This window comes from Bacillus rossius, chromosome 5 (genome assembly GCF_032445375.1).
Source record: "Bacillus rossius redtenbacheri isolate Brsri chromosome 5, Brsri_v3, whole genome shotgun sequence".
In the NCBI taxonomy this organism is placed as follows: domain Eukaryota; kingdom Metazoa; phylum Arthropoda; class Insecta; order Phasmatodea; family Bacillidae; genus Bacillus; species Bacillus rossius.
Window position 1 is genome coordinate 49,025,174 of NC_086333.1, and position 15,542 is coordinate 49,040,715.

The 15,542-nt window shown below is 37.3% G+C and overlaps 1 protein-coding gene across 5 annotated transcripts in view; it reads left to right on the forward strand.

Annotated features, from left to right (window-relative positions):
* Positions 1-15,542, forward strand: part of LOC134531780 (centrosomal protein of 290 kDa-like) — a 140,435-nt gene that overhangs the window by 108,475 nt on the left and 16,418 nt on the right. For all 5 annotated transcript variants that reach the window (XM_063367689.1, XM_063367687.1, XM_063367688.1 and 2 more), the window contains exons 30-36: positions 1,580-1,752; positions 3,537-3,737; positions 6,910-7,132; positions 8,669-8,811; positions 8,896-9,040; positions 11,143-11,335; positions 14,786-14,970. In XM_063367689.1, the coding sequence (XP_063223759.1) occupies positions 1,580-1,752; positions 3,537-3,737; positions 6,910-7,132; positions 8,669-8,811; positions 8,896-9,040; positions 11,143-11,335; positions 14,786-14,970 (1,263 nt within the window). The remainder of the gene's footprint in view (positions 1-1,579; positions 1,753-3,536; positions 3,738-6,909; positions 7,133-8,668; positions 8,812-8,895; positions 9,041-11,142; positions 11,336-14,785; positions 14,971-15,542) is intronic.

Genomic DNA, 15,542 nt, shown 5'->3' on the forward strand with positions numbered 1-15,542 from the left:
CAATGTAAATGGTTCAGGAACCTGCTAATTTTATGACTGCTACTGCTGTTAAATGTACAATACATATTGTACTTGGCTTAAGTATTCTTTTTAATGCAGTGTATTTTTTTGGCAGTTGGGACTGAATTCCATTTTCAATTGTCCCTCGGATATTGATGTGAGAAACAACACCTTTTGCTTATTCTTCAGGCTAATTGTTAATGAGTAAAAATGTCTTGTCATAACATTATTTAATTGTGACTGGCTACGTTGCAAAGCAGCCCCAAAATTTGTTTGGGTGGTTTTCTTCAGAAATATTTCAAGTTTTGGTCTGCAAAGTATTATAAGAGACTTGGAAAAGTCAGGTGATTCAATTTGTGGGTTTTTATGGACATCCAGTTTATCATTAATTTTTTAGTGATGTGATGCATAGTTTCTTAGTTGTTTTGGAATGGTAATTTAGGGCCTAAGAAAAGTAGTAATGTTAGCAAACCAATTTCAACCAAATACACTAAAGTCAAATCCAGAAGATGAAAATTGTAGATACAATATGATATTTTTTTATCAAAATTGGTTAACTAGAAGTTTTATAAAACTATACTTTATTTTAAAAAGGTGTATTTGTTTTAATAATAGATAAATTTACTGTGGTTTTGATAGGTATATTATCAGATTTACAAACATTTTGTTGTATAAATTTTTTTTTTTTATGTTATGCATAACGTGAAAATTTTTTCGGATTGATAACTGAGGGCCTAAGTAAACTGGTAACATTCGAAAACCTATTTGAACAAAATGAACTAAGGACTACAGTTAAATCTTAAAGTTTATTTGAAATTTCCAAATTTCATTCGAATCAGTTCAGTGGGAAAAAAGCTAATAAGTGGACACAATTACAAACAACAGGAGGCCACCACGCACATTAGAAGTGAAAGTAATTACTTTAGTAGTCCACTTCAATGATAAAAAAAATCAATTCGCATGAACGATAAAACTAAACTTAAAGTACGCAATAACATACTAAATACCATGGTGGGTACGAAGTGTGCATCTGAGAGATGGCCCGAGTGTTTCCAGCGGGCCGTATCCACCAGGAGCGGCGGTCAACAGAATAAGTGTCTCGGAGAGGAGATTTACTAACATAGTTTCTTTTAGGTTTGGTGTGTAACTACGAAGCTGTGTCAGCAGTAAAATATTATTTAAAATGTTGGGCATCTTAATTTAATAAAACACATTTTTTTTTCTTTCAAAAACATACACAATGACATACTAAAAAAAAAACACCAATGCTTTTGGAAATGTTTCTTCAAATTTTCTCAATTCCAATTGCATTTTTCAATGAGAAAACGCTTTGCCATTTCCAGTGTAACGAAAAATGCAGCATTGTAGCATCGCTTCACTTACCCCAGCTCGAGTGTGAGGAGTGGGGCACCCAGTATTCCCTTTCTCTCTCTGATGAGTCGTTTCCCTACTTGCTTCACTGGCTGTTAAGAAGTTTGGCTTTAAAAAAAATGAGAAAATTTACTGCATGCATTGGTTATCTTTTAGGTGTAATATAGCTTGTTTTGACAGGATGCTGAGTTGGGATTGTGCTGTGCAGGTGACGTTGGAGAGTTTGCAGACAATCGTGAGTCAGAAGGAGGAAACGATCAGTCACTACAAGAACTTGCTGAAAGAGGCTCGCGCTGAGCACAGAGAGGCTTCAGCCAAGCTTCAGGAGGAGGTGCAAGCCCTCCAGATGGCTTTAGTCATGCAGGAACAGGAGTGCAACAGGTAGTACTTCTGTTCTGCAATGGTAATTACGTTGCATCAAGTGTGTGTACAGTGAAAGGGTTTTAATCCGGCATTCCGTGGTTCAGCGCGTTCTGTAATCCGACCCCAAAGCAGCTCACATTTTATTAGGGTGAATTCCATGTATTGACTTTGGCTGCCAGTTGCATTAATGCGCTGCCTGAATTTTTAGTTTTCTCACAGTTTATTGTTACAGTCAGTTTCCATTTCAGTACGGTGTTTCCTGTTTTCTAGTGGGTTACATTTTACATTTCACATTTTGAATTCTTGTTAAAAACTATGTTGACGTTAAATAAACCCGAAAAATTTGCGAAGCCGTAGTCAGCGTAATGCACCATGTCCATTCCAGTGACAGTTGTTAAACTTGTGTAGGAGCATCAAGTCGTAACACCACGTTAGCTTGTGATTTCTCATGTGGGACACAGGTGTATGTGTAAGAGACATGGAATCATGTCTAGTTTAGTGTTAGTAGCAGCTGGTACGCCTGGAACTAATCCAAAGTTTCGCCAGGGCAAAGGAGTCACCTAAGCCCCTTCCGCCTAATTATCATACCTTACTTTTGCACGCCCCTCCAATTATGGTGCCTTAAAAAATCTTGACTCCCGAGGCACACTTCTTGGCTGCCACTTCTTAAATTCGAGCCTGGTTAGTAGCCTACAGTGAGCACTGTACGTTGTATTAGTTTTGCATTGAGGTGAACAGTGAAGTGAATGGTTTGCAGCACGTAATTCAGGTTTCCTTATTAAGACCCTAACTTCCCGTCTCCCATGGTGATTAATGACATAGGTGGTAGTGTTTTTATTGATGTAGGTTACAGTAGAATTATAATCATTGACAGTTCTGTTTTGCTCATATCTTTATAACCATTGTAGGTTATTAGAGTTATTAAGAATACTGCTTATATGTAGTGAAAAAAAATTTATCATCATAGATTCAAATTAGGTGAAGATGAAATGAATATGAATATTCTGTATTAAGCTTGCATCTCTAAATTTATTTGAAAAAAATTTTTTTGATAGTTGATAATGCAATGTTTTTATGTGAACTTAGTGATGAAATTAAACAGGTCAAAATATCTGTTTAATCTCATCGCTGAGTTCGCTTATTGTCGTGTTGTCCAGATTATTATTGTCCAGGTTGTTCCAATCGAGTGGAAGAGAGATAGATGAGGCGCAAGCATACAATGAGTGTAATGGGACACTTTTCCGTGCGTGCAGCCGATGTTCATCTATTTATTATACGTTGTCACGTCAAAGAAGTACATGTTTATTAGTGTTATTAAATACATGAAACACACACACACACACACACGTGTCAAGTTTGTATGAGAGACATGCTTGCAGCAACGTGTGTGCAAACCAGTGTTAAATACAGACTGCTTGCAAAAACACAATTCCTGCTGCTTGTGTGTATCTTACTTACTTTTTTTTTTGATCTTGAAGAAAGGCGAGTGTTGCCTAGGTGATGGTTACAGGAGAGTTCATTCTTGATAATACTGGCATTAGAATTCCCCAATTTAACAGCCGTTTAACATCTACCCTATGTACATACCATAATTAGAATAATATAATTTTTATACTCATTTCTAATTTCAATAAAATTGATAATCTTAATCTGTAAAAGTGTAGCTATTAAGTGTAATTATTTTTCACATAAGCCTACAATATGTGTTGTTTTCTTGTCAAATTTATCACAATGTCGGCAATTAGTAATTTTATTATAATATCTATGTTACATCAGAGCGGTAATTGAGCGTGACGTGGCAGGCTGAAGGGCGGGCCGGCAGGCCCCCTGCAGCCCAGCCTGGCCGCGCTCCAGAGGCAGGTGCAGAGGAACCAGCAGCTGCAGGAGGAGGCGGAGGAGATGCGGGCCGCAGCTGCCCAGCTGGGAGCGTGCCGGCAGGAGGCGGACCGCTGGCGGCGGCTGGCGGAGGACCGGCTCTTCCACCTGGGCGAGATGCGACGCAGGTGTGCCCCGCCAGGGTGTCTGCAGGGCCGTGACAGTCTCTGAAAAGTCCCGAAATAAACTGCAACGAACCTGGAAGTCACGTAAATTTTAATTTCCAACCACCTTTTCTCTTGCATTTTTTTCACGGCTCACTTCAGTTCAGGGCTGGTGCAAAATAAATTTGCGCCCTAAGCGAAAAAGTTTAATGCCCCCCCCCCCCCCCCCCCAACCCCCCTTCCCCGCAGCCGGACAACCCAAAAAAATCTTCCTTGCCTCAAAATACATCACGTAAGCCTAAGATTTTGTCAACAATCAAATGTAATCAGGCTTGTGTTTTTTTTTTTTTTTTTACTTATTACAAATTATAAACAGGTCACCGTGGACTTTAAATAATTACTTATATCAATATAAACATTCCAAACTGTTACAAAAATCCATTTTCATCTAGTTTCAATAATCGTTAAACATATTATATCAGCTGTTATGTGTCGTGCTGCGCCGCCCCCAGCTACTTGGCGCCCTAGGCGGTTGCCTAGTTCGCCTATATGGACGCGCCGGCCCTGCTTCAGTTTATAGTCACACATTAGATATAGATATTTGGAGACTGTCTACTTAAATCATGTGTAAATCATCTCTAAAAATGCACTTTTCTGCAAATAGTAGATGTATTTTGGTTTGTGTTCGATTTGGTTTATCATAAATAAAAATGACTTTGTGATATAAAATATTTGTAAGAAGATTTTATTAAAAGGTCATAAAAAAAAATTCAGTAATTGGTCCACCAGATATTTGTAGATGCCCTGTTTATGCCAAATTGTTTAGTCAGAATAACTTAAGACTAATGAATTTTAGACAAAGTTTGTTGGTACCAATTGACTGTAAGAAAAATAAAATTTAGGCCAAGTGGCTTTATGCCAAATGATTGTTACGTAACATTTTTAGGTCAAGATTTGTGCACCTGTCTGCTCAGTGTTCAGAAGTGGTATAATGAGAACACCTGCCCGTGGTTGATACTTAATTCGTACACTGAATTCTTACGGGCTGGGATGGGCACAAAATGATATAAAAATGTACTTTTTAAACTTATTACAACATTTTCAGGGCCATCGAGAGAAAATAAGGGCCTGGGACTAAATAATTTTGTTGAGTCCGCTCCCCATTACTGATTTTACAACTTTTCAAATCCCACAATTTAAAAAAAGCAGTGGCCTCAACTGTAAAAGTGATTTGTGGATATTGCATAAGCAATAAGTAGGGACAAGATTATATGGTGAATTGTGATAAAACAGAAATAACACTGAAAAGCATGTCAATACACAAGTAAATACACCATAAAACACCAAAATGCAACTAAATTCATGAAATAAAATCAGCATTTTTATTTAAAACATTAACTCAATTCACAAAACTATAATCTTTTAATATATTAACTTCTGAGAGTGTAATTTATTTAGCATGAAGTTTGTACCAAAATGTTTGTACTAATTAGATTGCAAATTTTTTAAACTTTTTATGATCTTATTAGTGACTTATTATTTACATTACAATTTTTGGTACATTTTCCAAACACACAAATACTTTCATATTTTTTTTTGTTCCATATAATTAGACAAGCTTATTACAAATCATTTTATTGTAATTATTGCGAAGTGTAACATGTATCAGTCAAAAGGACACAGTTTAAGTGAAATAAAACCATAAAATCTCTAAGGTTTTAATTTAATTCTGTTATCAATATACCTGTAATTTTTGTCCTTTTAGCAGAGTAAACTCATGCATCAAAGTAATTTTTGAAATCAATTGGGCATAGAACCTGGGCTCCGGGAATTTTTCCTCCACTGCCCTTCTCTCTTGAGAGACTGGATGTGCTCTGACTAATATACGAACTCACAAACTACAGATATTTGCCTCCCTCTGGATTTGATTCTCCAAGGAGGTCAAAGCCAGAATTTTTGCTTGTGGAAAACGTGGATGTTGCAGTGAATTGGTGGGTGTTCTTGTGCTCCTGTTTGCAACACCAGCGTGTTCAAGAACTGCCCTATCTTACCACACAACCCTCATTCAACATTATTGCGGTGTAACAACTTCACAACATTGGACTCACTTTCAAAAGGACCTGGGTTCAAATCCTGGTTCATACAACCTGATCTCAGTTCTCCATGGTTGTCCCCAAAAAAATATATGTCTGTCTCTAATGACCTTGTTGTCTACGGGATTTTAAACTAAAAATACGTATCCACCTGTTACATGATTTTATATTTTTTAATTCAGGCCAATTTCATTTATAAAATGGGAAAATTTGGTGGTATTGTTTTAATTTTTATAAATAAAGTTTTTTCACATACAACATCTTTTTTTAATAAATCATTAAATAAAATATGATGTACTTGTTCAATCAGAATACAATTTTGATAAGGACAAATAAAGCATTTACATTTTTTTTTATTAGTAAAATAATTGGTAGTAAGTATGGCCTAAGAAAGAAATAGCAGAACATTAAAAATAAATCTTCAAGTATTTGTGTGTTGTTCAAAAATGCACTAAATGCTAGAAATGCTAGAGAGGCAAGATAAAACAAATCAAAACTTATTTTTCCTACCTATTTGGTCAATACATTTTGGTAAAAACTTAATGCCAAATAAATAACCTGCATTGGACTGAATATATGAAAAGATCATATTGCTGTGATTTCAGTTACATTTTATTAAATTGCTCATTATTTTCGTGATTTTAGTTGCATTTGTTGCTATATGGTGTATTAACTTGTATTTTGGTGTTACCGGTGTGTTGGCATGATTCATTGTTAGGGGCATGCAGATTTCGCGAAAAGATTTCGGGACTAGATGGAAGTTAAAACACTGTAGCATTTTCTGTGTTTCGTGATTGGCAGAGTTTCTTTCAAGTACATATTGATTGTAACAACACCTATCATAGTGATTCAGTGCGGCAGTAAACGCGTCCTGAGTGGCTCGATCAAATAAGGCAACGACTTCTCTCGCAGAAGGCCGCCAATCACAAGGAAGACACCACAGGTGCGGGTATACCTTTTTGCAGTCTAATAAGTGTTCAGATATTTTCGTGAAAAATGCCTGCCCTTACTCATTATTTTGTTTTTGCTGCAATCCACCGTGTAATCTTGTCCCCCACCTAGTACGCTATAACACCTTTGTTCCCCACCGCCGGTGGTTGCAGGCTGGAAGAACAGCACCGCAGCGAGCTCCAGACGTACCAGGAGGAGGCCCAGAGCTGCCGTGAGGAGCGAGACGCCTTGGAGCAGCAGCTGGTCTCTGCCCACGAGGAGCTGGGGCACGGTCCCTCCGCCATCCTCAAGAACACAGTCGCCGTCTTGAAGGCTCAGCTGCAGGAGAGGGACGGGAAGATGATGCAGATGTCGCAGACAGTTCTCAACCTGCAGGTAGACATGCGTAATTAGGAAATAGGTATATCGTGCACCAGCGGTGCCAGAGAAGTTTATGTTAACGAATTTACGACTAGAGCTAATGAAAAAAAAATGTAAACCCGCGTAAAGTACTGTATTTACTCGCAAATGAGTCACCCCTTCATATGGGTCACATCCTTAATTTTGGGCAAAACAAATCTAACTTTTTTTCGGTAAGAGTCGCCCTCGAATATGAGTCGCGCCATACTTCTGTCTCCAGTAGAATACAAGTGAAGTCTTTATGCTCCATGTCTCAGATTATTGCCACGTAAGAAACAAGGTGTCCTTCCCCTTTTCATCCTTTATGGCCCTTCTCCCTCCTCCCTATCAAGCACTGTCTAACAAAAATACAATGGAAAGGTGTTTCCCTTCCCCCCCCCCCCCCCTTTTTTTATCCGTCACCTTCCCCAAGAGAAAAGACCACCGTTCTTCAACAATAACAAGCATCTTTACAGCAATTTTGTCATGAATGAAATGTTGCAGTATAAAGCATAGGAAATCCCACGCAAAAACAATGTTTGCACACAGTTGTGTCAAAAAAACCTGTCGAGATAGAAACGTGATGTTTTAGTATGGTGCCAGTTCAAGAACATTTAATGCCACTGATACACACGCACGTACTCCCTTTGCCTCTTTCATGCGCTCTCTCTCTCTCTCTCTGGTTGGTTTATTTTTAAATTCCCCATTTGCCGAGCGTCAAAGCCTGGCTGCAGACAGCCACGTCACTTACCGGCGCCAGCTGGTTAGCCGCACGACAGTTGGCAAATGTAGCCTAACAACACAGTTCATGATGCTTACACACACACACTACTGAGATATTTTAACTAAACAATGTATGTATATTTACTCATGACATATTTATTAAATCCAAACACAGGCTAGTTATTTAAGCACATAGTCAACCACAACTGTGCAATGTTAATTTTTTTATACCCAAAATGAAAAATTTGCATATGTGATGCAGTACATTTTATTAAACAAAAAATCTGCGATCCATATGCAGGTAAATACGGTAGAAGCCTAATAAATATGAAAAAAGTATCATTATATGATCTATATTTTGTGTTAAAAACTAGTTTTCGGAGGGTAAGAATTATTTTTATAATCCTGAAAAAAATAAAATTTTTTGAATCTTTTAATTGTCCAATCATTTTTACATTTTTATGAAATTAGGATGTTGATTGTAATTTGGGTTCAAAGTCAAGAGTATAAGGCCAAGGCTCTCAACATAGTTCCACTAAGGTCACAGGGCCTAGAAATTAATTTGTCTCTATGGTACACACAATGAATCCTACGCCGGTATCAACTAAGCAACAAAAATTACGCTAAAAAATTAGTTATTTTTTTTGCTTAACGTGATTGCAATACTCTACTATCTATGTTATACATCTGTTAATTTTATAATTCATACTGAAGTATAGCCAGGTATGATAGTAGCTTAGAAAGATTATTCAACTGATGCAAGAGTATAAAAATTGTATCAGTGTTATTTTATAACATTATTGTCCACAGAATCAGTTGAAAAAACAGATTAAGGCAGAGAAAACATCACAAACTCAAAGTGTTGAAGATTTGCAACAGAGTAAAAGCCTGAAAGAACAGCTATCGACGTTGATGGAGGAAAATAAAAAGCTGAAAGATCAGTTGAATATCAGGTAAGAACTCTAGGAAAAACATTTAATTGGAATTTTTTAAATTAGTTTTAATTATTGATAGTTATTGTTACTTATTTCAATTAGACAGCGAAGGCCAAGGAGAGATGTATCAGCTGAAAGAGTGGCATCAGCTGTGGAAGAAGACTTGAAGAAAAAAGTAGCAGAACTGGAAGAGAAGCTAAAAGAAAAATCTGACACAGATAATGCTGCTGAAGCAAAAAGATTGAAGGTAAATTTAACATTTTTATTATATTTAGTTACTTCTGTATTAAATTGTTTTAGCAGTGGCAAAATTTGTGATAATACAAATTTTTATGTTTTATTGCATAATCGTCGCACATTTTATACTAAAATCAAGTTTGAAAAGTAGGGGTATGATTTTTATATGAAAAGAAACATTTTTTGTTAGGTGAAGTTATTCATAAAAACTAAACCTATTCATGAAAAGTACATTTATTTTAAAAACTAGAGTATACAAAAGCCCACCAAACAATTTTAATTAATAAGTCATGCAACAAAAACATTTTGTTCGATTTTAAATAGAAAAACCAAAACCGTGACCCGAACATGAACCAGAACTAACGCATAAACTATCATTGTAGTACACACCACGAAAGATTGCGGGCTATCAAATGCAGTTAACTCGGCAGTAGGCAGAGCGCGCGTGTTGCATGTAATCGGCAAGCTATCAATATTGATATTCGAATATGTGTGCTCACTCTATGTGGGAATCAACATAACCAAACACAAATGATGCCAACTGGCGCTGGGCTGGCCACATTTTTTGTAAGTTGTACACAGCTGCGATGAAGATGAACACATAAAGGTTATATTTGTTCAGTAATGAAGCAGTAAAGGAAGAAAAAAAAAAAGGAAAAAAACTCCCTGTAGTCCCTGGACTACATCCCGTACCAAGATCTGTTTCACAGTCCCAAAGTCACAGATCCAAAGTTTTCCAAGCATTAGACATTAGAGCAAGGACCGGAGGTTGCACAGAGACCACGTAAAGGGAGTATAGGCCGAACATAGTTAAAGACCCAGAGAGAGGCAAAAAAGAAATGGAGGTTGTAGTGATAGTCCCTACTAGAACAGTTACATGAAATGGCCGGGATAGTACTCAAAAGGTCCGCTGGAGGGCCGAAGATGACAGATTGGGCCACGGGCACAAAGTTTTGCGGCACTAGCGGACAGGGTGCTCTCTGAGGAAGGAAGGTGTTCTCGCTAGCCCAGGGTTTTGAAAGGGGGGAAGGCTAGCGCTGTGCGGTGTCGACTGGAAAAATGGCACCGAGCTGTGTCGAAACAAAAAGCCAGCGTTCTACCGTGTGTGCAGAAATGCACCGTTCACTGGACACTGCGACTTGACAGCAGAAACAGAATGTGCATCGAGGCAGAGTACTTGTGAACCGCTGCTAACGCCGGCGTGGAACAAGGAACAGGGAGAGCCGCCATCGCTGGTCACCGCTGAGAAGCTAGCAGTGATCGAGTCGCCTGTTGAAAACTTAAGTGGAAAAGTTCACACAAGATATCAGTATTCAATAAAAAAAAATTTGTAATATAAACTTTGTAAAAAAAAAGACAGCTATTTTAAAATAGCCTTAATCAGAGAATAAATTGTGCCCAGCGGCACAGTACTTTTGCAATTGGTTCAGGAACCTTATGTTTAAGGTACTGATGCTTCTTCCCTTCAATTTTCAATGTTTTATTAACCTCCTTGTTCTGTGATTGATTGCAATGTTTGTTACCTTATGACTAGACTTGCCACAGCTTTTTAGATAAAACTTATTTTAGTCGATAGCTTTAAACAGGATGTTCCATATTCTGGAAAGTCAGGTAAGTTGGAATAGGTTAAGGAAAGCCAGGGAATTTCAATTTACGTAAATATCCATGAAAACTTCATGGGAATTTCCCAGTGAAATAATTTGAAGGGAAAATTTCATGTTTCAGTCTATCACCCAGTTTGTGAAAGAATTTCTTTAGATGGTGTTTTAGAGCTTAGTCATACATACTAAAATAGTGTGTGCAAAGTTTTGTTAGTTATTAAAAAAATGAAGGAAGTGGAAATAACTATTTGTATTTTTTTCAAAAGATTACAAAATTAATCATTTATTTTAAAAAATTAGCCAGGGTAATTTTAAATTTTGATCAGGGTAAGTCAGAGAAATTTTATAACAGATTTGGTGAACACTCTCTTAAAGCCTACATTAACATATTATGCTCATTTACCATATCATCTTGAAGTTGATAATCTTCGGTGCATTTTAATGAGTTACAGTGTGTGCACATTTGTATACAAAAATTGTTTAGTGATATATGTGTATTTCTTCTTGCTAGTCTGCCGAAGAAATAGCACGATGGAATGAGCGCAAAAAGTGGCAGCAGGCAGTTGAGAAATTAAAGGTCTCTGAAAAAGAAAAAGCGAATGAAGTTGAGAAACTGCAGAAAACCATACAGGGTCTCAGGAGCTGTATTACTCGTCTAGAAAAAGAGAAGAATGTTCTGAGCGCTCGACTCAAAACCGCTAAAGGTAACGTAATAAATATATTTTTTGCAGTGAAACTTCTTTGGCTGCAATGAGAGTAAAATTTCAAGGCTGAATTTTAATTCAACGTTTTTGTGAAACATTTGTTGTGAAACATATCTTATGTGAAAAGGACAGAGAATAGATACTTGGCCAAAGAGATATAAAGAGGGCACTATTGCTGTATACGTTGCTGGGCTTGCTTTCATTCTCCTCTTTGTGTGATGATTCGTCCCCCACCAAAAAAAATATAACCAAGAGAGATAAATGAATGAAAGAAAAAGACAAAGAGTGTGTGCATGTGCTTGTTTCAGAAAATAGATATAGGTATCCTATACAGTCAGTTGTGAATGCCTTGCATTTTATATTTCCTACCAGCACGCTCACGTTCTTCCTTGTTCAACCAGCAGCATAGAGAGTGATATTGAGACAATCCCTGCATTTTCTGCATAGATAGCGCTACCTGTTACGAATTTCATATTTTGTTCAGAGATTTGGTTTGTTTCAAATGGCAGAATTCTTTTAAGAAACAGTAACATGCACAGTTTTTATTTATGGTGTATTTCAATAGTGAGTAATATTTATTGTTAATTGATCATTATTGATATCCTGATCAGTTTTGAAGTGATTAATTATTTTATTAATTCATGTTTAATAGTTATTTTTAATTTTAATTGAATTTATAATAAATATAAAAAAAATATTAGGATTCTTAAAATCTTGAAAAATAAATGAAAGCCAAAAAACCCTGCATTCTGTTCTTTTTAGTAAATTGTCATCTTTCTCTCTTTCTCTCTGCCATTTTACCCCTTATAATATACTTATGAGTTGAGGTTTGAATTGCCTAAGAAATTCTACTTCTATCACATGTAAGCTTACAGAGTTACACGCACTTGTATTTTTATTTAATAATTTTTTTTTAAATTCTACATTTATCTGTTCAATGTTGTGAGCATGGTGTTGTGATTAAATTTTCAATGTTGTGTGTTCACTATAGTTTTAATAAGCTAGAAAATAAAAGAAAACTGTATTTGGTTTTTGCTTTTGTAGTGGTAGGAAAATTTTTAACACTATACATTTTTTTTTATACCATCACAAATTATTATAAGGAACAGATTAGCATTAATGAAGTTTATGAGATTTAATTTAGTCAAAATGTATTTTAAATTGACGACCTGCTACTTTCTGCTGAGTTGATGATGTTGATGCTGAGGGCACCAACTAGCTTTAAATGGTAGACCAGGTGACCTGGTTCGCAGGGAGAGCCAGAATATTAACTCAGGGCGTGATGTGTAGTCGCCAGACAGCAGGTGTTGGGCAGTCAGAGATACCCCCAACTGCTATAGCCACCAGAGACACTAAACTATTAGTGACTGTTAATTGTGGAATTAGAAATATGGCGATTCCGGTAAGAAGAGTTTTATTGACGATTGGCCCTCGTACATGAAGCTGCCTTAGACATGGCTTGTCTAAACCGGAAGCCGTGGCTTGGCGCGGTATGTATTAATTGATCACGAGGTTGTGACTAACAAGAGCATCTTTATGCGGCGATTTTATTGCGGGCCTTCCTGCCTTAGTCCAAAAGCTAGATAAACAGGCATCGCTGATGCGTTGCATTACGTTACAGCATTACGTAAAGACAATGATCACTTAACACGACCTGACAGTACATACATAAATTTCAATACTCTTAAACATTTTGACCATCCCCCAAGGGTGCACTAAAAAACAAAGACACTGACTCGTAAACCTGCGAATACAGGAATAAACCACATAACACCTGGACAGTTACGTAGTATGCATAGATCAACTAACTTGGCACTCGGCCTTAAACTTAAGTTAGAGGCCATATTGGCTGAACAAAGGGTGGGCTCCTAAATTCCTTGGGCCATATTAAATGAAAGGAGTGAGTTCACTGAAGTTGTAAAACGTTAACTGAGGTGGGGGCTAGCCGTGGAGCTGATGAAGGATGATGGTTCACTTACTCGCTGATGATGAAGATGGATAGTGAAGAGCTGCGCGGTGCAAGTACGCGGTCAGCCCCAGTGACGGAAGAAGTAGAACTGACCGAGCTCCTAGTGACCGCACGCCAATAGGATCCAGCTTCCTGTGAAAACGTGTTGTGCACAGCAGCAGAGTAATTCAAGCAATTTTTTTGGGCATAGTCATGCTAAGTCACATTTAGTTATATATTTAATTAAGGTCTGTTCCTGAAAAAACATTTCCTTACTATTACGTATTTAATAAAATGACATGTATTGTGAATAAGAATAACCCTGGTCAAGTGCCGCTCGGGTGACAATCAATTCACTGGCCTAGATGGCCGTTTGTAGCACTGCACTAGGCTACACTGCTCTAAGCTAAAGGCGCATTTCAGTCGCATGCACATTGACACACATGCCAACGGGAATGGTAAAAATGTATTAAATAACTATTAACAGTGGTTTTTAATGTTCAGGGACTATTTTGAGCTCAAAGCATAGAATATAAAGACTCAGCTAAGCATTGACTGGCACAAAATTTACCAACAACTAGTAAACTGAAATAAAATTCAGTGGTATGACCATACCCATTTTTTTTACCTTTATTTTAAACCGTGGATAAATCTTCTTAGGTTTTATTGTGAAATAATTATTTATAGTTAATATGAAAAGTTTGGTTTTTTTTTCTTATTTTTTGTGCATAGCATCTTTTATTTAAAAAATATATCAATCTAAAACTTTTTAAGGCTTTTACATTTTGTTGATACTAACTAAGTTGTTAAAAAAAAGTTTTTTTCCTGAAAGCAAGTTTGTAAGGATAATAATTTCTGAAAATGTTTAACATGTAATTGATATTGAGGTCATTAGACTATGGGGGGTGGTGATATGATGATGGAGCACTGATGGAATGAATGGTTGAGGGAAATCGAAGTAACCCTAAAAAATCAACCTGCTCACACCAAAGTACACCGACGACATTGACTGTTCGATATATTGATGCGTCTGTGATTTAGTTTGTCATGTCAAGGGAAACATTTCAAGGTCTACAACTCAATTGTATAATATCGTGATGCCACACCAATGCCTATACATCAAAAGACTTGACACAAAAAATAATTTATTGATTTAAAAATTACAATAAGTTTCCATGCGATATGGATTGAATCTACAACGACTTCATAAATATAATTTCATAGTCAAATGTTGTCTGGCAGTACTGAGAATGACATGTGGAGACCAACATGTCTACAGCTTGAGGGAGACCTCTTGCGACCGACATGTTAGTCTGGTATGTCGAGCTCGGTGCATTAAGACCTATGTGGCGAGGTCGAGGTTGATGCTCGGTGATCTGTCACTCATTGAGACGGACGTCGAGATGAGACATCATTGACATGATGGTGGAGACGGAGTTTCAGACATCGTACAGCTTTATACGTGCGTGCATGTGATGCATCGCAAGCGTGATTGCTCGCAGGAGCCGACAACTCGCAGCTGGAGAGGCTGGAGCTGGAGAGGTGCCGGCTGGAGACGGAGGTAGCCGTGCTCCGGAGCAAGCTGGAGGCTCAGCAGCGCCACTCGTCCGGCCTGGGCGCCGCCATCTTGGAGGAGCGGCTCGAGGCCCAGCAGCACAGGATCGCAGCACTCGAGCTCGCCAAGAAGGTGTTTGTTTATTATATCATGTCATCGGGGCTTTACGTCCTGTTGATGGACGAGTTCATTAGAGACAACTCAGCAATCTGCCATGTAAGATGTTGGGTTTAGTTTGTTAAAGTTGAAATCATTCTCATCAGACATTAAATTTCAACACTTCTATATCACGCATCACTCATACAGATGCTTTTAAAAACACTGCAGCGAAATTATTTAGAAAGTATGGCTGGTTGCCCTTTGGAGATGTTAAACTACAAAACAAAACATATTACATACATGGCTTTATAGTAAAATTTTGTGTGTCTCTAATTTTAACTTGCATCTGCTACTTTTTCGTAGGACACAAACCCTTATTGTCATTGACATGTTATACTATTAACATTGACAAATAAATTCTACAGTACCTTACTCAAAATGTTATTGAAGTATATAACTTATTGGAGAAGTATGTTTTGCCAGCAATTTTTAAGGTTTTTGTCCAAAGATCAGCTAAATTTTCTTTACCAGAAATGTGTTTGATTTCCTCTCTGTCCATTTTCTGACATGTCCCTTACAAAGTAATTCTTAATATCCATTTGTTT